Source organism: Staurois parvus, unplaced genomic scaffold (assembly GCF_062004578.1).
Source record: "Staurois parvus isolate SC_StPar_1 unplaced genomic scaffold, SC_StPar_1.0 ptg000172l, whole genome shotgun sequence".
NCBI lineage: Eukaryota > Metazoa > Chordata > Amphibia > Anura > Ranidae > Staurois > Staurois parvus.
The window spans coordinates 10,532,675-10,555,420 of NW_028317968.1; the positions used below are offsets into that span (position 1 = coordinate 10,532,675).

The following is a 22,746-nucleotide window of genomic DNA, read 5'->3' on the forward strand; positions in this document are numbered from 1 at the left end:
TGATAAGTAGCATTAGCTACTATATAGAGCCTCCATGGTCAGACAACAAAAAGCTGCTTCACCGGTCTGGGAAGTTGAATCACATGGACACCACTGACCAATCAGAAGCCGTCTAGCCCATACTGTCAGCACTGCAAGTAGAGGAGAGAAAGCCAGAGGGGTTTCAAATCCCCAGATTGGTTAAGTGGCTTGTCGTTGTCTGACAACTGGGGATTAGCAATTTGGTACAGCGGGACTGGGGAGGGGGACCAGCGGATGGCTGGAACCGCTGGAGGCTGGGGGGAAGAGTGCCATGGAGGAGGCAAGAGTTGCCCAAGCCGCAGCTGTTGATGTCCAGAGTGGGATCAGAAGCCAGAGCTGGTGGAACCCATCATGCAGGGAGGTTTCCCGCACAGCTCTTATGTGAACTCAGGCTCAAAGTCACTATGACAAGCCTGGGTTCACGCAGGACCTGTGCGGGAAAGAGCTTGCGATTCAAACAGGAGTCGCCCAGCATTGTTGTTCAAAGCGCATGCTATTCTTTGCAGTGCGATTTGAGCCCATTCATTTTGCATGGACTCAAATCGCACCACAAAGATATTAGTTTTGGTATTGGGAGTATTTGCACAAGTACGAGTAATTGTGCAAGTACTCAGTATCGGAGTAACCCTGACAAAAATTACCCAAGAGGGTTACTAATCCTTCCCCACTGTATACAAAACTATATTTAAGGAAAGTTTGGGCTTTAGATATCCTTTAAATTGGAATTCCAGCTTAACTAACCTTCGTAAGAAAGATGTACTGTATATAGTGTACTTACCTATTTTCAGTCAGTTCCAGTCCATTCATGTGATCAAGTTTCCCTGTGTCAGTCAGCGCGCTTCAGTGGGGAAGCGGGAGCGCTGACAACAGATGGACCATTGAAGTCTATGGGTGACATCACCGCTACAGGCTTTACTAGCCATTTGCCAGTCTACATGCAAATACAGTCTGCCCAGGAAGGGCCACTGTGACAGACCACCCATTCAGGCATTTTGAGATTTGCATAGCTCCTCCCAAGAACCAGTTCAGTGCTTGGATCAGAGTTGAAGGTTATTGAGAAGAGTACTGAAAACAGGGTGCAGTGAAGTTTTCAGGAAACTAGGTACATCACCCAGCAAGTCCCTTCCAGCAGCCATGATCTACAGGCATTGCAAAGCGAAGCACAGAAACTCAGCAAAGACATCACTTGGTGTAAAATACGTTAGGTAATAAAAGTAAATATAAAGGAATTAAGAAATGGGACATGGAGAACAAATACAGGCCAGGTTAGAATACCAAGGCAAGTGCAACAATAACCCTATCGTAACCAGACTTCAAAAAGAAGTATGGGGTTTACACAAACAGCCCCCCCCAATAAAAACCCCTTATACTCACCTAGTTGGATGCAGCATCGATCTGATGCTACATCTGTCCCCTGCTACCTCTGCACTGACTGACCAAACACAGCTGAATGCCCAGTTCTCCTTTCTGCTCTGAGCAGAGAGTGGTGACTGTCAGTCACCAGCCCTCTGCTTTGAGAAGTAGCGTCTGGCTCAGTTGTAAGACTGAGCCAGTTGCTGGTCTAGGCATCCGGGTGGATCCTGGCTGTAAAGTAAGGATTTTTCCCAAGCCTGAGTGACATCAGCTGACAGCGGGCTTTATCCCATTGTCGGCTGCAAATGGGTCACAACAATGCAGAATAAACTGCACTCCTGTGATCCAGAGGAGAAAAATAGCTAAAAAAGCTCAGGCCATACTTCTCCTTCACTTCTTCTCAATGCAGAACAATGAAAAAAAAATCTCTGATTGGTGTAATTATTACCAAGCAGGATTCAAATGCCATTCCTGCCCAGGGTTTTTCTGGGCAGTAACATGGAGGGATTTCCATCTCCTAGTACGTATAATATGACCATCATCTTGCCATTATTTACATGTATTTTCAGACCAATGCAAAAGAAAAGTCCCTCTGCACAAACACTCTTAAATGCTTGCACCAAAATATCAGATTTCCCATTGTTTGTACTAAGAAGAGATGTCCTGTACAGACAAGCAGTTTTTAGCTTTCCTGATATATCCTTTACAGATTTACTTACCCACATGCAGGCCTCTAGCCTGACTTTGGATATGATAGTCCATAATGAAATGGCACCTTCTACCGATTCCTCTTCTGGACATATAATTTCATCTGGATAAGGAGGTTCAGGAAAGTTGACCGAGTTACATTCATAAGCAGCAAGTGTCACTGAAGCTATGTGTGGACCCTGATAAAATAAGAAACAAAGCACATTTATACTTTTTGCATACACAATCCTAAACACTATATAAAAAGGATATGTTCTGCAATATATGATCACCAAAAATGATGATAGGATGTACATAAAACTTGCTTTAAATTGTATCCATGGTCAAATTCAAAATCATTATATTCATTGTGTTTAAATTATTTCCAGCCTACTCCTAATAATCTGAACAATCTTGAAGTCTGTAAAAAGTTCCCCACACATTAAAGTAGAAGTCCGATCTAAATGTATCCAAGCTTAAAGCGATTTTAAGTCCTCATGCACACTGGACGTTTTTACAGCTGCTGTTTTTTGGCTTTTGGCGTTTTTTTTCTACAGCCAGTAAACTCTCCGGGAGCATGTTATCCTACGTGTCCATGCACACACAGGCCGTAATCAGCATTTTTTGGCAGGGGCATTTTTTGGCTGGAAAAAAAAACCCCAGGACTAGTGGGTTTCTAGAAGAGTTTTTTTTAGCTATAAAAACGCTGAAAAACATGGTAAAACATGCTAAAATACCAAAACCACCTCAAACCGACTTTTTGGACTTTTTTGAGCAAAAAAACCCCATTTGTTTTGGTAAAATAAATGCTAAAAACCGCAAACGCGGCAAAAACCAGCTAAACACTCATGCAAAAATGCTCCGAACGCTGAAAAACTCACGTTTTTAACGTGACTTTACACAGCTAACGCTTCCAGCGTTATTAAAACTTCCGGTGTGCATGGAGCCTAAAAGGTAAATTTTTTTTATTTTTTTTGGAAAATAACAAGCATGTCTATAATTACCTGCTGGGTGCAGTGGTTTTCCACAGAGCAGCATGGATCCTATCCTCTTCTCGAGTCCCCCGCTGGCTTTCCTGGCCCCTCCCTCCTGTCCGGTGCCCCCACAGCAAGCAGTTTGTTATGGGGGCACCCACTGATCTGTGTGTCTATTCACACATGGAGCTAAGGCTCCCTCCTCCTCCTCATCAGCTGACTGGCTGTGATTGACAGCAGCGGGAGCAAATGGCTCCCACTTGGTGTCTCAGCCAATGAGGGGGCAGAGACCTGGGACAGCCAAGGCTGTCATTCACATCGCTGGATCGTGATGAGGCTCAGGTAAGTATGGAGGTGGCTGGGGGCACTGCTGCACAGAAGGTTTTTTACCTTCATGCATAGAATGCATGAAGGCAAAAAACCTTCAGCCTTTACAACCACTTTAAACCTGCTCCCACCCACCAACCAACGGATGCCGCATAGTAAGCCTATGGAGGATGTCACTGCCCAGGCACTGTAACCATTGTTGTTGCTCTCTCCTTTCCCCTAAAGCTGGCTGCTGGGGAGATCGTGTGACCGGACCTGAGCACCCTTAGATTACGTAAGCATAGACCTCTTTCCTTTACAGGCTAGTTAGTATAGGAGATGGGAGCACATTTAGACTGGACTTCTACTTTAACTTCCTTGAATTCTGTGAAACATATTCACTATACCCTATGTGAGTGGACACTGCTGTGTCACAGAATTCACTGAACCTGCCTTCTGAACTACAGAGGTGCTGAGAGGCGGAGTTTCGGGAGGTGGCGTCAGTACAGAAATCACTACTTGCAGGCAAAGTACCATGGGACATGTAGTCCTTAGAAACTGACCGTAAACAGCAGAAGTGAAGGCAAAAAGAAAGCAGGGAATTCAGGAAGATGTGGAAAGAGAAGTCAGCAGACAGGTAGAACTCACAACATTTTGCAAGCAAGCATATATTGGATTGTCAAAACAAACCTACTCCTTGTATTGATATTACTATGCTGAAATTATTAAATAAAAGTATAGGCTGTGACCATACAGTAGCTCTCCTTTAAAGTAAACCTTTCCATTTCCATGCATGTCAGCATCATGGTACCTAATTAATCTGCTCCATCAGCTGTTTCAGAAACACTCCTTTCCCCGAAACATGCAATCTAAGCAGATTTTACCAATAAGCAAATTCAGACCTTTTGTGAAAAGTTAGTAGCCAAGTCCTGGCCTCCATCACTAGCCAATCCTCCGGCAACCTATGTATATGGGAGGCAGTAGCACATGAATGTCACATGACAAGCTCTGGGGTATCTGAAATGAGAGATGTAATACATGCTTGGCTTCACTTTCTCTATGCTGTGTGATAAGCAACATGGCCATGCCCAGTGGGGTAATAAGTAGGTTTTTGGAAACTGACTGAAGCAGGCTTTTATTCACGGATAAAGCCTTGGTGAACTCTTTCTAGGTTAAATGATTCATAGCATTCAGAACTACTCATGGTTTCTGTAAAACAGTGGTGAAGAAAAGAGTTGCTTTAAAGAAGACTTTTCATTGACCTCCAATTTCCCAACTGTTCTCATCTCTAAAATATAACCTAACTCAGTTTCTAATATGCAAATTAGATGATCACTAAACCAGACATCTAGAATTATTTTGTGTGTGCTCTTGCCCTGCTTAAGTATTGCTGGGTGTCAGCTCCCACCATTGAGCATTGAGGAGAACTGGCCACACACAATTCCATATTCACAATTCAATGTGTATGACTACTGAAGCCATGACAACCCCATAAACATAAGCATGTTTTTCTCCAAGGAAATCTCTTATTTTCCAATAAGGAATAAGGGTTGCAGTTTTTCTGACATTACACTGAGATTATGTTAGGTTACCAATTTACATTAAAATAAAAGAAAAAGTTTTTAGTAGAGTTGTTTCTTTAGTAGAGTTGTTCTTTAACACTGCCCACATACTAGATGCTTGATGTTATAAGAAAGAACCATGGTATTAAAGAGAGTGCACAAACATTTAACAATGAATGTACCAGTTCACAATGGGCAGCCAACCAATTTAAATTAGGACTATAGGCAAAACTTCTTTTTCCATTTTGGATAGGGAGGGTTATAACCCCTGTCAGTTTATTTTTTGCAATCTGTGTCCAATTGGGAAGATTTACATTCACTTCCTGTCCCATATCCAGCACAGGAAGTGAGAAAATCTCTGCAAATTAAGGAAATCCCTTGGGGCCCCCAGGTCACCAGAACTAGTGTCCCCATTGGAAGATATCACCTCTATTACTTTTCACAATCTGTAAGGGAAGCGTGGGGTACCCTCGGGTGATGGGTCACACCCAATATAAACAACAGTGCCACGTCCTAATAGTTGCTATTAAATGAAGGGTGTTTATGGGCACAGAAACTACATACACAAAAGAGTAAAATCAATATTTCTTTATTTGACACTGGCCCACCTTGCGTATATTGCACCCCTGTACCTGGCTCCTGGGATATCCTCGCCTTGCTTGGGACTCAGAGGAGGCCTTCTTTTGCTAATTGGAGGGTCCACTGTTGTCTGGTGCATAATGGCTTATTTCCTAAGTGTCCAATCTTTCTAATAAGTTTATAAATGTCTCACGATGCTTGATGATTTGTTGGTTTGTTGTCTAAGCATATGTATTCTCTTTTAGATATACAATTAGCCCCTGAGGAAGCAACTGTCGTCGCAAAACATGTCGGGCAAATTTTCCAGTTTTTGTATGTCCCTCCCATAGGTTCATCTTGGTGGTTTAGGTCTACGTTACATCACTGGCTGTTATCCTTCAATATATTGTGGGCATACTGTACAGCTAATTTTTACCTTAAATGGTGTGAAATGTCAAATAAAGAAATATTGATTTTACTATTTTGTGTATGTAGTTTCTGTGCCCATAAAGTCTATTCATATAACTCCCTTCATTAAATAGCTACTTTTCACAATCAATGAAAATGGTAAACAGGACAAATAGGAAGTGTGAATCTCCCTAATGGGGGCACAGACAGCAGTACAAACCTGACAGGTGCTCTAATCCCTCTTAACTAAAACTATCCAAAACTAAAAAAAAAAAATTGCCTTTAGTTAAATATGTTCAAATCTATCCAGATGTTTGAAGCCAGAAACCACTTAGTTTATAGATGACATTATCAGATTTGGCTAGTAGATAAAATCTGAATTATTCTAGCACATGGTCCTCGTAGGAAAAGGAGGGACAGGAGAGATGAAACCTTTTACCTTGAGTAAAAACTGAGGCCTATTAGATTCAGTAGCAACATAAAAGTTTACACGGAGCAGGAAAACATTTAATCCACATTTTTAGAAGACAAAAATGTAAGAATGGTTTGTGTTAATATTTAATAAACAGATAGCAGCACTCAAATTAAGTTGAGTGTGGACCATTCAAAAAGGTCTTACAATGATGGAGTCAGCAAAGCTATTTGCACTCACTGGCCTGTTTATTAGGTACACCTGTTCAATTGCTTGGTAACACAAATTGCTAATCAGAAAATCACATGGCAGCAACTCAGTGCATTTTAGCATGTAGACGTGGTGAAGACGACTTGCTGAAGTTCAAACCGGGCATCAGATTGGGGAAGAAAGGGTATTTAAGTGACTTTGAACATGGCATGGTTGTTGCTGCCAGATGGGCTGGTCAGAGTATTTGAAAAACTGCTGATCGACTGGGATTTTCATGCACAACCTTCTCTAGGGTTTACAAAGAATGGTACAAAAATGAGAAAACATGAGTGGCAGTTGTGTGAATGAAAATGCCTTGTTGATGTCAGAAGTCAGAGGAGAATGGGCAGACTGGTTGCTGCAACATTCTGATGGTAGGATCAGAATTTTGGTGTAAACAACATGAAAGTATGGATCCATCCTGCTTTGTATCAATAGTTCAGGTTGGTGGTGGTGTAATGGTGTGGGGGATATTTTCTTGGCACTAGCAAGGTGTACTTAATAAAGTGACCGGTGAGTGTAAATGTAGATAGTAGCCATCAATATGTGCTTCAGCTGGAGCTAACTTGGGAGTGAAAACTCAGACTATTCTAGAGTAAGCTTGCCAAAACTAGAGGCAAACAAGAAGAGTTAAAGGAGCCAAAGAAAATGGTCTTTTATTAGCATCCAAAGAAAGGTCTACAATTGTTAGTTGACAGCAATATATTTTAGGTACATGAAATACTTTACTTGCTCAGCACTGGATTTGTTCAGCGCTGCCTTAAACTGAAAATTTACTAAAATTTATATTCATGTTATCTGGAAAAATAACATATATATTTCCAGAAAAACAATAATTAAACAAAGCTCTCCATGCCTTTAGCCATCAAAGCCTTAAAAAAACGTGAGGACCACATTTGATAAGAATGGCAATTCTGGACAGAACAGGAACAATTAAAGCAGAGCTCCACTCAAAGGGGAAAGTTCCACTGTAAGGCTTCATCCCTTGCTCCCCGTTAAGGATTGGCACCTTTGGGGAGCAAGGGGGAGAAGGGGGTACCTGAATTTGACAGGTATCTGCTCCCACTTCCTCTGCGATTGCCTAGGTGATTGGAAGCGGAAGTTGTGCTCCCCTCCTCCCTCCCCGTAGTCATCTGGGACATGTAACAGAAAACTACGGGACCATTCAAAAAGCGCAGTGCTACTCGCGTATGCGCAGTGAGCACCCGACTGTGAAGCCGCAAGCTGTCACAGCTAGGTGCCCACACTGAAGATACCGGCGCCAGGGACACAGGATGGCCGGTGTGAGGACACCACGGGATCGAGGGACAGGAATCTGTTTTTTAAAATTCGGCAAGTAGAGTTTTTGTAGCTGCTGACATTTTTTTTTTATTTTGACTGGACCTGCGGTTTAAGTACAGACAAGGGGCTGACAGAGCATTTATTTAGGGGTTTGGTTCTGTAGGTTATTATTTATGGTTCTATGTAAAATCATAATTAAAAGTATTAAAAGCCCACATAGGAGTAATTTCTTTTGTTCAAACAGCGAGTTGAACAAAAGAAAATGCCTTGATTTTCCCCATCCACACACTCGGTGTGGATGGGGGAATCTCTTTCGATCCAGGTGAGGCTGGCCTAAGACTTGTGGTTGGTCACACCTCTTTAGATGTACTGAAGGAGATCTGAAGCAGAAATAAATTCAGCTCCAGCAATACAATAGGCTCTTCCATACTTTTCTTTACTAATGTACTAAAATGGATGGGTACAAGCAATTTTGTTTTAGTGCGTCATATTGACTAGACTGCATATAGACTGGTTTCCCAATGTAACTAGCAAACAGAAAAAAAAAAAAAAGCTACTGCTATTTAACAGCCCCTGATTATATTAAGTTAGGAGCTTTCTCCAGGCAATCAACTTCATCACAGTAATATATACTGCATCATCGAAAAGGTATTAAGCTTTCTCTTTAAAGATAATGACTGTGTGATAATAATACAGAATTAAATAGTTCAGTTAATGAGAATGCATGGTAATTCACAACTAAACCTGTGGCAAATAAATAAATTAAAAAAAAAGCTTCTAAAAGAAAAACATAAGTGAAATAACTGTTTTGTAAAGTACATTTGTTTAAACTTAAATGATCTTCCATTGCAGACAGTCCTCCCCCTCTACACAGTCTCCTACACAGTTTTATGGATCACAAGCTCGGAAGGTTTTAAAATAAATAACAAAGCAGCAGTGCTGCCAACATTTTTAAATAATTTCCTGGTGAGTCAATGCTTTTAAACAATACCGAGACACAGCAAGAGAATACTACATCCACCCATTCAAGCCAATGGGGAAATCTCCCGAAATGCTCTGTACAACAGCAGGCTGGATGCTAAGAGCTCATGGTTTTGGTTTTCTCAGATTGTGGTAAATAGGCAAAAAAGGTAAATATGTATTTACACATTTATGTTTCCCAAACCATTCCAAACGGTTAGGTGGAGTCCCCTTTTTCATTTAGAAATTTCAAGATTACACTTTCATAAAGGATTAATGGATTTTATAATGAAGTCTTATTCATGACTTCCAAGGGACATAAAAACATTTGACAACTTGATGAAAACAATGTTAAAGAAAGTTCAAGTGAATTCCTGGCCCCTGCATGATAACCCAATTTTAAATGTTTCACTTTATGTCATAGAGGGGCTCATTTACTAAAACTGGAGAGTGCAAAATCTGGTGCATCTCTGCATAGAAACCTATCAGCTTCCTGTTTTTTGTCAATGCACTTTGCAGTTTTAGTTAGTGAAACCCAGAATTTCAGAAAACCACAGCTGGACATTCAGTTGAGTAGCAGTCAATGCACCTAAAATATTACAGCTGACATCGGATTTCTGAATCTTTTGCTATTGCTCTAAAAAATTAGCCCTTGAAGTGTTTCATTTTCTGTGGATCACATCTATTTAATAACTACTTACTTAAAGAACTGAATACATATACGTATCACATGCATATTACACAGAACAAATAATGTATAGCCAATATGTATACCTTGTACCCTACAACATTTATTTATTTATTACAGGTACTTATATAGCGCTGTCAATTTACATACATATATATATATATATATATATATATATATATATATATATATAGTACATTCACATCAGTCCCTAACCCTCAAGGGGCGTACAATCTAAGGTCCCTAACTTACATTCATACATACACATACTAGGGCCAAATTTAGACAGAAGCCAATTAACCTACCAGCATGTCTTTAAACTGTGGATGGAAACCGGAGTACCCGGAGGAAACCCTCGTAGGCACAGGGAGAACGTGCAAACCCCAGGCAGGTGGTGCTGTGGTTGGGATTCGAACTAACGACCTTAGTACTGCCAGGCAGAAGTGCTAACCTTTTAGCCACTGTGCTGCCCACAAATATTTTGTCTCTTTACCCACTCTTTTCCAACTTCCATTAACTAAAGAGACTGACAGCAGAACACACATTATTAGAAGAGTGAACACACTTCTTTATGGGAACTGACCCCCCCCGCCCCTTTTTTTATGATTTAAAAACGTAGCGATTATGCTTTGATTGAGTGATAAAACAAGGATTCAGACGTCTGGGCTTGTGGATGGCAAAAGCATGGGAGCATCACTAACACACTAAAGAGTCAACTACTAAAACATACTGCATGTATCATTTTCACTATTCTTTTATAGTATTTTGCAATTAAAAGTCAGTTTGCAAAAACGATCACATGACTTTTCATTCCTTACAATAGCACCACTTTGTGACTGGTGCTAATTGTAAGGTATATATTCAGAAGAGCAAAATAAAATAAAATATGCTTTAATAAGCAAAAATACCATTAAGCCAAAAAGGTTATTCGTTTGTACAAAATGATGATTGCAAACCAGTGCAATATTTATGTGTACTAAGCACTTTGATGAGAATATTACTGTTAAAAAAACAATGATTGCAGTTAAAATAAAATCACATAGCTTAGTGAACAGACCCCAAAGTATTTACTTACAATCAGGGAGGCAGCATTTCTGACGTTCCGCTGCGGTTATAATAAATGGTCACTTTATACACTAACACTGCTTAATGGAGCTCCCTAAATAACTTTCCTCCTTAACCTGGTCGATCTATTTAAACTCATATACTATCTTGTAGTGCACTAATAAAAGACTAATCGCATTCCCGTACTGCAGTTTTACAGTTGTATAAACTACTGTGTGAGGTGTTGTGAAGTGAGAACACCATGACCTATAGCTTTCTTTTAGATATATGTCGATACATTTCCATTTTAACCATTCTTTAGATATTCATTTGCGTGAATAGGCCATTATTGGTCACTTTTCAACCGCAATGACTTTCTGAAAACACAACTGAATTATTTAAATCTTTGCAGACATGGGCAAAAATATAGCCAGAATTAAGAGATCCAACACATAGCTGAAATACTCCCATCTACAAAAAATATAATAAATATACGTACAGCAAATAATGAACCGTGAAGAGCTACTCTGAGTAAATAAGATGGTATACCTCAGTCTCCAATCGCATCACCAGCCTACTAAGTGACATATCGGATTGGATGTCACTCCACTTCCTCAAACTCAACCTTTCCAAAACTGAGCTCCTAGTATTCTCCCCAGCCCGTGCCCCCTCCCCTGACTTCTCCATCAAGATCAACAACACTACCATTAGTCCCACCTCTCACGCCAGGGTACTAGGTGTAATCCTAGACTCCAATCTGTCGTTTCAGCCCCAGGTCCAATCACTGACAAGCTCATGTAGACTTCACCTCCGCAACATCTCCAAGATACGACCGTTCCTAACCCCGGAAACCACTAAGCAACTTATTCACTCCCTTGTTATATCACGCCTTGACTACTGTAACTCCCTCCTCACTGGCCTACCTCATCGCAGGCTATCTCCTCTTCAGTCTATCATGAATGCTGCTGCCAGAATCATCCACCTTACTAACCACTCTATATCTGCCACCCCTCTCTGCCAATCCCTCCACTGGCTTTCAATTGCCCAACGGATAAAATTCAAAACACTAACACTGACGTATAAAGCGGTTCATAACACTGCCCCTAATTACATCACCGACCTTGTCTCTAAATACCACCCAAACCGTACTCTCCGCTCCTCGCAAGACCTCCTACTCTCTAGCTCCCTTGTCTCCTCCTCCCATGCTCGTCTCCAGGATTTCTCAAGGGCTTCACCGATCCTCTGGAACTCCCTACCCCAAGCTATAAGGCTATTGCCTACTCTGCTCACCTTTAGGCGCACTCTGAAAACCCAACTCTTCAGGGAAACCTATCCTGCCCTCGGCTAATAATGGAATCCACTACTCCTCCTACCACTCCATCCCCCACAGCTAATTACCTCTTGTACCACTATCCCCTCCCTCCTAGATTGTAAGCTCCAAGAAGCAGGGTCCTGTAATCCCTCTTGTATTGAACTGTATTGTTACTGTACTGTCTCTCTCCATAATGTAAAGCGCTGAGCAAACTGTTGGCGCTATATAAGTCCTGTATTATAATAATAATATACGGTCATCTATATGAATTAACGTTTCAGCCAAACATCTAATAAATTCAAAGCACAACTACCAATTTCCAGCCAATGGAATTGACTGTGTTAATATTCCAAACATAGACACTGACAACACAAATGTAGATTTTAAATGATCACCTGGAGAACCAGTTAGCAAAAGAGAAACAAGTTGTACAAAATGCAAACGAAACAATGTATTTCACATAGAACATTCAAGACTCAAAAAAAAAGGGAGGCAGTTGCTAAATGATAAGTAATTGTGAATGTAATGCAATGTATCAGCAGTCTTACAGCGTTATTTTAGCCTCCAGTAGGGAATCATAATGTGCTTATTACAAGTCCCACCTCTACTTCCAGTAACAGGTCTTGGTGGCTATTATTCTAGATGAGCCAGAGCCAGTAAAAACAGAATGTGAAAACAGCAAGTCACAAGACCAGAAGACTTACAGTGCAAAATACAAGACAGAAACAAAACACTATTCTGTATTTCACAAATGCAGCTGTACAAGCCAACCATACGAAGTGAAATTTGCAGTGATCACTCTGCATAACACAGGCATCAGGGCAAGAAATGACTGGAAGAAAGATACAATTATAGTCTCTTTTTGTTTGTACCATGCTTTTCATTAAATTAATAGTCATTTTTGAACAAGATAAATTATGGCAATCCAAGAAACTCACTTTACCCCTGAAAGAGAACCACACACCTAGGCTTATGAACATTTGTTCAAAATTATAATAATACAGCAGTCGTACTTAGGAAGGATTGATTTTCCCCTCTTAGGTTGGCCATAGATGCCTTTTTTGTTTTTTCAATCAGCCAGAGCACCGATCGAAAGAAATCAAATAAATTCCCCCCATCCACACATGTGAGGTGAATGGAGGAATCCTCCCCACTGAGCCATAGGGGACTCCTCTGTTACCAGAATACACTGCAGCTGCCTGATCAATAAAAGGTGCCCTGCTGAACTAGCCGCATTTTAATCAGTCTATGGGCAGCTTTATTTAAAACCACCTGGTTTGTCTTAAAAGGCTCCATGCACACTAGAGGTTTTTTTTTAAGCTCAAAAATGGCTGGGAAACATGCTGGTAATAGCATTTCTTTAGTAGCATTTAGTAGCGTTTGGGAGCGTTAGCATTTTATTACTGTTTTTACAGTACATGTAGAGGAAAACAAAAAGCTAGAAAAAAAGCTGTTGGAGCATTTTAGTAGCGCTTAGGAGCATTTAGCACTTTTTTCTGCTGGAAAAACACTCCAAAAAATCTCTATAAAAACTATTTTTTTTTCTGCTTCTAGACGCTGAAGCTCAAAAAATGCTAATACCATAAAGTACAGTATAGAATGGGTTTTTGCGAGCGCAGAGATATAAAGAAACAAAAGCAGCTAGCATATACAGGTAAAACCTCAAAACCTTAAAATGTTTGCTTGGGTACGGCAGACCATTCATTAGATCCCCAGAAAAAAAAGGTGCTCGCACCTTTTTGAAAATGCGGCTGCAGAGACACTGCAAAGTCTTTTTGACCATGTGGTTCCCCCATCCGCAAATGCAGTACAGGCTGTGATGTGTTGAGGTGCCATTCAGAATGATGTTTCGTAACAGCAGTGCAATTTGGCTGCGAACAACTGCGAGTGCAGTAATGCAGACTGCGGGCAAGTGTGGACCTAGCCTAATAGAAACCTACCTGCCGGCCCACAGTTTGCTTTGGAATGTACAGTGGGGATCGAAAGTTTGGGCACCCCAGCTAAAAAATTGTATTAATGTGCATAAAGAAGCCAAGGAAAGATGGAAAAATCTCCAAAAGGCATCAAATTACAGATTAGACATTCTTATAATATGTCAACAAACGTTAGATTTTATTTCCATCATTTACACTTTCAAAATAACAGAAAACAAAAAAATGGCGTCTGCAAAAGTTTGGGCACCCTGCAGAGTTAATATCTTGTACTGCCCCCTTTGGCAAGTATCACAGCTTGTAAATGCTTTTTGTAGCCAGCCAAGAGTCTTTCAATTCTTGTTTGAGGTATCTTTGCCCATTCTTCCTTACAAAAGTCTTCCAGTTCTTTGAGATTTCTGGGCTGTCTGTCACGCACTGCTCTTTTAAGGTCTATCCATAGATTTTCAATTATGTTGAGGTCAGGAGATTGTGAAGGCCATGGCAAAGCCTTCAGTTTACGCCTCTTGATGTAATCCCCCGTGGATTTTGAGGTGTGTTTAGGATCATTATCCATTTGTAGAAGCCATCCTCTCTTTAACTTCAGCTTTTTCACAGATGGCATCAAGTTACCATCCAAAATTTGCTGAAATTTTATTGTATCCATTTTTCCTTGTACTCTTGAGATGTTCCCTGTGACACTGGCTGCAACACAACCCCAAAGCATGATTGATCCAACCCCATGCTTAACAGTTGGACAGAGGTTCTTTTCATTAAATTCTGTGCCCCTTCTTCTCCAAACGTACCTTTGCTCATTCCGGCCAAAAAGTTCAATTTTAACCTCATCGGTCCACAGAACTTGTTTCCAAAATGCATCAGGCTTGTCTATATGTTCATTTGCAAAGTTCAAACGATGATTTTTGTGGTGAGGATGTAGAAGCGGTTTCCTTCTGATGACTCTTCCATGAAGACCATATTTGTACAAGTATCTCTTTATAGTGGAATAGTGTACCACAACTCCAGTGTCTGCCAGATCTTTCTGGAGGGATCGTGCAGTCAAATGTGGGTTTTGAATTGTTTTTCTCACAATCCTGCGAGCTGTTCTGTCTGATATTTTTCTTGGTCTTCCAGATCTTGCTTTAACTTCCACTGTTCCTGATGACTGCCATTTCTTAATTCCATTCCGAACAGAGGATATTGACATCTGAAAACGCTTTGCTATCTTCTTATAGCCTTCTCCAGCTTTGTGAGCGTCAACTATTTTCAGTTTCAGTTTTCTAGACAACTGCTTAGAAGAACCCATGGTGCTGATTGTTGGGGCAAGGTCAGATGAGTCTGGGCATTTAAAACCTTTGAGATTGACATCACCTGCTCTTCCCAGACGATGATTGAGAACAATCCATGACACTGGCAGGTCTCAGCTTTGCAAAGGGGGCAGTGCATGCTATAAATTCTGCAGGGTGCCCAAACTTTTGCAGATGCCATTTTTTTGTTTTCTGTTATTTTGAAAGTGTAAATGATGGAAATAAAATCTAACTTTTGTTGACATATTATAAGAATGTCTAATCTGTAATTTGATGCCTTTTGGAGATTTTTCCATCTTTCCTTGGCTTCTTTATGCACATTAATACAAATTTTTAGCTGGGGTGCCCAAACGTTCGATCCCCACTGTACATTGAGCTGCACAAGTGCAGCTCTGTTTACATACTGGCACAGCGCCTGTGTGTCGGGAAGACTACACTCCTACAAATGTGCAGAAGTGACATCATCCCGCACTAGCTAATGATGGTGGAAGCCAGGTGGAAGATGAGGGTGAGGGAGAGGATGTCGAACAGTAAAAGCATAAGTAAGTATCGCAAAGTTTAGCTCCACTTTAAGACACAAAGCGTGTTATTGTCAGGAATGTCAGGTGTAAAAAAAAGTACAAAAAAAGGCCTTAAAAATAATAATGCAGCCACTACATTTAAAGCCTGATATTTATTTATTTTATTTCAGGTACTTATATAGCGCTGTCAATTTATGCATATACATTCACATCGCTCCCTAACCCTCAAGGGGCGTACAATCTAAGGTCCCTAACATACATTCATACACACACATACTAGGGCCAATTTAGAAAGGAGCCAATTCACCTACCAGCATGTCTTTGGAGTGTGAGAGGAAACCGGAGCACCCGGAGGAAACCCACACAGGAACAGGGAGAACATGCAAACTCCAGGCAGGTGGTGCCGTGGTTGGGATTTGAACCAACGACCCTAGTACTGCCAGGCAGAAGCGCTAGCCATTTAGCCACTGTGCTGCCCTGATATACTGCAATATATAATTTTTTTGTTCTTGGATTTAGATACACTTCTGCTACAAGGTTCTGTTATGTGATACAATTATGCACACTCAGGTGACATAGCGCGTTACCCAAAACAGGTTAGGCTGGCCATACACTAGTAGAATTTAGTTTGAAAATTTTTCAATTTAAGAACGTTCATTCAATTTTTAAATCATTAATGGGATCAGTATGTTAACTTTTATCCACAGTGGCAACAAAATTGAAAAGAGCAGGATGAACAAACTTCTAAACACAGTTAGGTCCATATATATTTGGCACAATTTTAGCTTTTTTCAGGAATTTACAAAAACATCTTTAAGCTATAGTTATATAATGGATATGGGCTGAAAGTGCACACTCTCAGGTTTAATTTGAGGGTATGTACATCTAAATTGAAAGAAGGCTTTAGGAATTACAGCTCTTAAAGAGTAGCCATCCCCTCTTTATATATATTTATATAAAAAAAATAATTATATATATATATATATATACACACACACACATATATACATATACACACACACACACATATATATATCTATATCTTGAACATGTTTTGGTAAATACCTAGAAAAAACTAAAATTGTTCCTGTGTCCAAATATATATGGACCTAATTGTTTAAAAAGCAAAATTTTGCTTTCAAACCATATGTCATGTTATCAAATGTACTGATGAGAATTTTCATGAAAATTGGTAAAAATTATCTTTGAAAATTGACTAATGTATGTCCACCTTAAGAAAACTATCACAGCTGCCTTCAGCTATGAGAGCATATAATCATCCTTTAAAAATAGTACATTAAACCTAAATAAGGTACCCAATATTGTATATTTGATAGGAAAGCCAGCAAAATTTTGATAATCTAGAACTGAATATTCAGGTTCTCCCAATTGTGACATGTTCTATTAAATGTAGAAAAAAAAAAAAAAAACAATGTGCTATGCATACTGGTGGTGAACAGATACAAAGACTATCAGACACAACCCACCCACCACCACAAGGAGTCAACAGATCATGTGCCTGCTTTTCGACAACTTTAAACAGCTGTCCAAAATGAAGTCAGAGCAAATCCGTCCTATGGTTTTGGCAGACTGGGCAGAATATCCTTTAGGACATCTGCTTCTGCTAAAATTCATAGTTAAAAAGCCACAGTTTCATCCTCACGGAGTCAGCTTTAAGTACCAGTTGCCAAAGCCTGTGTAGAAAACTATCCACAAACTGTCAAAATAAGACTTTATTTGGTCAAGCAGTTTTCTTTGTTTAATATATATATATATATATATATATCCATCATGTGATTAGCAAGAAGGCTGACACTTATTACTGACACATTATCATACCATAAATATACCCAGGGAGGAAGTAACAGTACTGTCCAAAATCTACATCTTTGTCTGCATGCTACACAAAAATGTGTTATGAAAATCAAAGTACTAATCATTTATATTACATTATGAGGTCTATTTTTTAACTATTTTCACACAAGATTCCCACAACTTTCAACCAGGCTTAACATCAATTTCCAAATGAATGCAATTAGAAAAATGTGTATATTGTGTGAAAACATGTATTTGCATAGTAGACCCCTAGGTATTTGCTCTGACATTTTAAACAAAATATATATTTTTACTACTATCTGTTGTAGGAATAGGTTTCTATGCAGAATGGTTTAAAAAAAATAAGATCTTTGGACACCTTACTGATTTAGTGAATACAAATAGATCGTTAAATGACCACACAAAGGGTTTAACCCTTTCGCTGCCAGATCTGTGGCGGCAGATTGTGTATAAACCCTTGGTGGCAGATTGTGTATAAAACTGACAGGCAGCTTCCTGCCTGTCAGGTGGAAGCATTCACGCAGCTGTGCTGCCGCCCGATTGCTCCCACAGCCCCTGGTACTGCTCTCCTCCCCTTCTGTGACCTGGAAGGTGAAGTGTGTGACATCACTTTCTCGGCCTAGCACAACCAAGAAGCAATGTGTTGAAATGCAGTATGCACATCCTGTAAATCTAGTGGAGAGCAGAGGAGAGATGCAGGATCTTTTATAGACCCTGCATGTCTCAGTAAAGAGAACCTGTCACCTAAAAATAATCACATAGGGGACTTAGTGTCCCCTATGTGATGAAAAAAAAACAAAAAAAATTAAGCAAAAACATTTTTTTTTCTAAAATGGCAAAAAAATAAAGTTACACCCAAGAGCATAACTTTACCCCACAAAAAAAATTTTGAGCCCCCCCACACACACATATACAGGGCGCAAATGTTACAAATCGTCGCGCACACCGGAGTGAGAGCACTAATTCTGGCACAAGACCTCCTCCATAACACTAAACTGTTGACCTATAGGAGCTTTTGAAAAGTCACCTATAGAAAATATAGGGTAATGACAATTGCCGCCATTTCATAGGCACATACAAATTTAAGGTTTGACATGTTGGGTATCTATTTACTCAGTGCAGCCTCGTCTTTTATATTTCACCAAAATTTGGGTAATTTGAGTTTGGTTGCCTTAAAATTCACTTTAAAGTGTTTTTTTTACTGAAATTTTGCATTTCCTAGACCTTTGCAGTAATATCGTGTGACAAAAGAAATCAGAACTACCACTATTTTAATCTCTAGGGTGTCTGATTTCAGAAAATAAATAAATGTTTTGGGGTTTTGTATAATCTTCAGGCCTGAAATTATTTTTTTAAACATGTGTGCAAACAAATGCAAAAAACAACTCTAGCAGTGAAAGGGTTAAAGGGTATGTTAAAAGAAAAATCAGATAAACGTTTCAGAAAATGGTTTGCTACAGCAGATGTCTTGAGTCTGAGTGATTGGATTGTAAGTGGTGAAAATAATTGGAATATTGCAAGCGGGGCATTCATGCAATGCATGTTTAGGTTTGCAAATTAAGTATCAAACAGAATATTTTGAAAGAAAACAGAGAAAACACATAATGTTATCTATTGGTTGCTGTCCCCCAGTCTAAATGAAAGAAATATTCATAATTAATGCTGAAAGTCAGGGGATATCTTGTGGAAGATGTACCCAAAAGAGGAAAGCAAAAGGACAAAAAAGGACTTGTGACCATGATACCCAACAAATTAAATTCAAAATACTAACAAAAAACCTATAAAGCCATCCACAACTCTGAACCCAGCTACATCATTAACATAGCGTCAAAACACCAGCCTAATCATTTTCTTTGTTGCTCAGAAGACCTCCAGATGTCTAGCTCCCTTGTCACCTCCTCCCATGCTTGCTTCCAGGCCTTCTCCCGAGCCTCTCCTATCCTCTGAAGCTCCCTAACCCAATATATTCAACTATCTCCTACTCAGTCCACTTTTAGACGATCCCTGAAAACCCTTCTCTTCTGAGAAACCTATTTCGCCTCCACCTAACAACTGCACTTCTATTTTCTCCATCTACTCATACCCCACAGTTATTACCTTTTGTATCTCTTGACCCTCCCTTAGATTGTAAACTGTAATGAGTAGGGCCATTGGATTCCTACTGTATTAATTTGTATTGTAATAGTACTGTTTGCCCTTATGTTTTAAGGCACTGCATACACTTTTGGCGCTATATTAACCACTTCCTGCTGCAGGGCGGCACGGGTGCGCAAAATCATGTATATATACGTGATTTAGCAGTTCCGGGAAAAGACCGCGTGCAAGACCTACCCGCACTGCCATTCGCAGAATCAGCTGTCAGTCACCAGGTCCCAACCGGTGATTACTCGACAGCACCCAGTGATCAAGTATTACCAGATGGGTAAACAATACAGTTCTCTCCCCTGTCAGCTCCTGCACACTGCTTTCTATGGCTCTGCATAGCAGAGCCATACAAAGCAGTGTGCTTACAGTGAAGCACACACACAGCACATAATGTGAAACAGCACACAGTTAACCCTTTGATCGCCCTAGATGTTAACCCCTTCCTGCCCAGTGCCATTAGTTCAGTGTCAGTGCTTTTTATTAGCACTGATCACTGTATTGGTGTCACTGGGGATGTCAGTGACACCAAGTCAGTTCCCCCCAGTGCCAAAATGTCCGCCGCAGTTCCGCTATAAGTCGCTGATCGCTGCCATTACTAGTAAAAAAAAAAAAAAAATTCCAGTATATTATACACCACCATTTGTACACGCTATAACATTCACGTAAAACAATTAATTTATAGGTATTGATATATATTTTTTTTTTTTTTTTAAGCAAAGACATGTAGCAGAATACATTTTGGCCTAAACTTATGACAAAATTTTAATTTTTTTTTATTTTCTCACTGGACATGTTTAATAGCAAAAAGTCAAAAATATTGTTTTTTTTTCCCTCAAAATGGTCGGTCTTTTTTTTTTTATAGCGCAAAAAAAAGAAAAAAAAAAAACGCACAGGCAATCAAATACCACCAAAATAAAGCTCAATTCGTAGGAAAAAAAAAGGACATAAATTTCATTTGGGTGCAGGGTTACAGGACCGCACAATTTTCAGTTAAAGTAACGCAGCGCCTTATCGCAAAAACAAATGACCTGGTCAGGAAGGGCTGTAAATCCTCTGGAGGGCAAGTGGTTAATCCTGTGTTATAATAATAAATAATGGCAGGCATAGGAAGTGCATCTTCAAAGCAAAAAGGTAAATTTTTCAGGTCACTGCTTAGGCACAATAAACGTTTTCTCTATATCTGAGATCTTCACTTTTTGAGTTTAGGTCCACTTTTTTAGTCAAAATAAAAATCTATACTACCTCACTAAGGGGCTCATTCATAACAGAGAGTGGATATTTGCTCTTTATTACACCAAGCTCTCTCTGCGTAGTGGAGCAGAGGGCAGTCTGTTATTGGAGAAGGGTCTTTATGTGATTTTGACAGACCCTGTGACCAGGCTCTACTCCGTTTTTTTCTTTTTGCAGAACTTTAATTTATTTCAGTTGTGCTCTATCAGTCTCAGAGTCCAGAAACCAGCAGGGAGCACAGCACATTTGTAAAGCACAAAACGTTTCCTATAAAAGTTGCTTATTTTTTTTCTGTTAAAAAAACAAACAAAAATGTGCCACTGAGCCTGCACTCACACTTGAGCAATTTGTAGCTTGAAGCTCCAAAAACGCTAAAAAGTAAATCAGTTGTTCTCTACGGTGCCTGTTCGTGCGATCAGGTGTGAACAGGCACCATAGAAAACAATTGGTTTATTAAGTATGAGCGTGCTTCGAGCTTCAAACTACAAATCCCTCAAGTGTGAATGGAGCCTTAGTGATTTATTAATTAGTGAAGCACTTAGAAGAGCTTGTATTTCCATTATGACAAGTTTCCTTTTACAGTTTAAAACAGAGAGGCCACAGTATTACGATAGTGAGAAACAAACGTCAAGTAAAACACAAGTGGACAAGCCATAAAAGGAAGGCTTGACTAGGAGATCAGTAATCACAGAGTGAGTCAGAAGTAGACTATGTTACACAGATGCCTACAAGAGAGCATCCACTATAACAAAAGCAGAAAACCCAGGAGATATAAAATGGGAGTTGTCCATGAAATAAACTATTAAAAAAAACTACAAGCTAAAATATATTACCAACAAAGCTATAACGGATTGTTTCACAGACATTTTACATCGAAACTGAAGAACCTATTTCCCAATATGAGAGTTGACCATTTTACTCTATAAATATTGTATAAAACACTATTACTTTAATGCCCTGTTCAAAAATACCCAATCCTCAGCTGAGCAGGACATTCTGGGGAAGCTCAGCTTATCCCAAAAACCTGTAGCAGGAACAAGTTTGGCCAGCTGTACCAGCCAAAAATCTATTATCTTAGAGTTAGTTGTTCTGTAGGTGCCACCCGCCAAAGCTCATCTGAGGGGAAAGTGATCAGTAAGATTAACCCCTTCCCACCAGCGCCTCCCAGCCCTTTAAGAGTTTCAGAAGCCGGGAGGCGAGACGGGCGGGGTTTAGGGATCATGTGACCGCCGTCACGCGTCGTCACGGCGGTCACATGATCGGGAAAGGTCCCAATCAAAAGAGCAGAACGGGACCTTTCCATGAGTACCAGAAATGTGTGCTGGGAGCATGCAGGGCGCGCGTTCTCAGCACATATGTTTTTTCTTACCTGAACGCAAACGTGTGGCCGCTCAGCATCTAGGCCCAGATGCCAGGAGGCCGCACATTTGTGTGCGGCCCCCGTGAAGGGGTTAAAAAGATCTTGCCTGAAAATATCAGTCAGCAGGAGGTCATGTGCAGTGTGATGTAATGAGGAATATCTACCCAATTCGGCATATGAAAAAGGTGTCTATAAATGTGACATGATCATCTGCTCTTTTTGGCCACCTGCAGTTTAAAACTTTGCTGGCGTGGCAAATACCGCATTGGCTGTCTTCTAGCCATTACTATATAACCACAACTATCTAGTGACACCATCATTACAATCTCAGTGGACACCAGGAAGCACACACCCAAAAAAGCAATGATTTATGCCTTTGTCCTGTGAAAGATTGCATCGTTTTTGTGACATGGATGCACTGGAGACAGCTGCAAAACAGTCTTTGTGTATATACGAAGGTAATTACTTAAGTTTCTATACATATCCTTGTACTATGAGCAAATGATGCATATAGTTTATTTGTAAAATCTTCACACTTATTTAATTACTCTTGAGGTCTAGTTCTTAACATTTGGCTGTTAGTCACATAGTGGTGAACCTCATTTATGAATTGACGGGACCAGGG

General features: G+C 40.0%; 1 protein-coding gene across 4 annotated transcripts in view; it reads right to left on the reverse strand.

The window, feature by feature from the left end:
• Positions 1 to 22,746, reverse strand: part of VMP1 (vacuole membrane protein 1) — a 225,947-nt gene that overhangs the window by 115,669 nt on the left and 87,532 nt on the right. For all 4 annotated transcript variants that reach the window (XM_089676659.1, XM_089676658.1, XM_089676657.1 and 1 more), the window contains one exon: positions 2,094 to 2,261. In XM_089676659.1, coding sequence (XP_089532785.1) covers positions 2,094 to 2,261 — 168 coding nt within the window. The remainder of the gene's footprint in view (positions 1 to 2,093; positions 2,262 to 22,746) is intronic.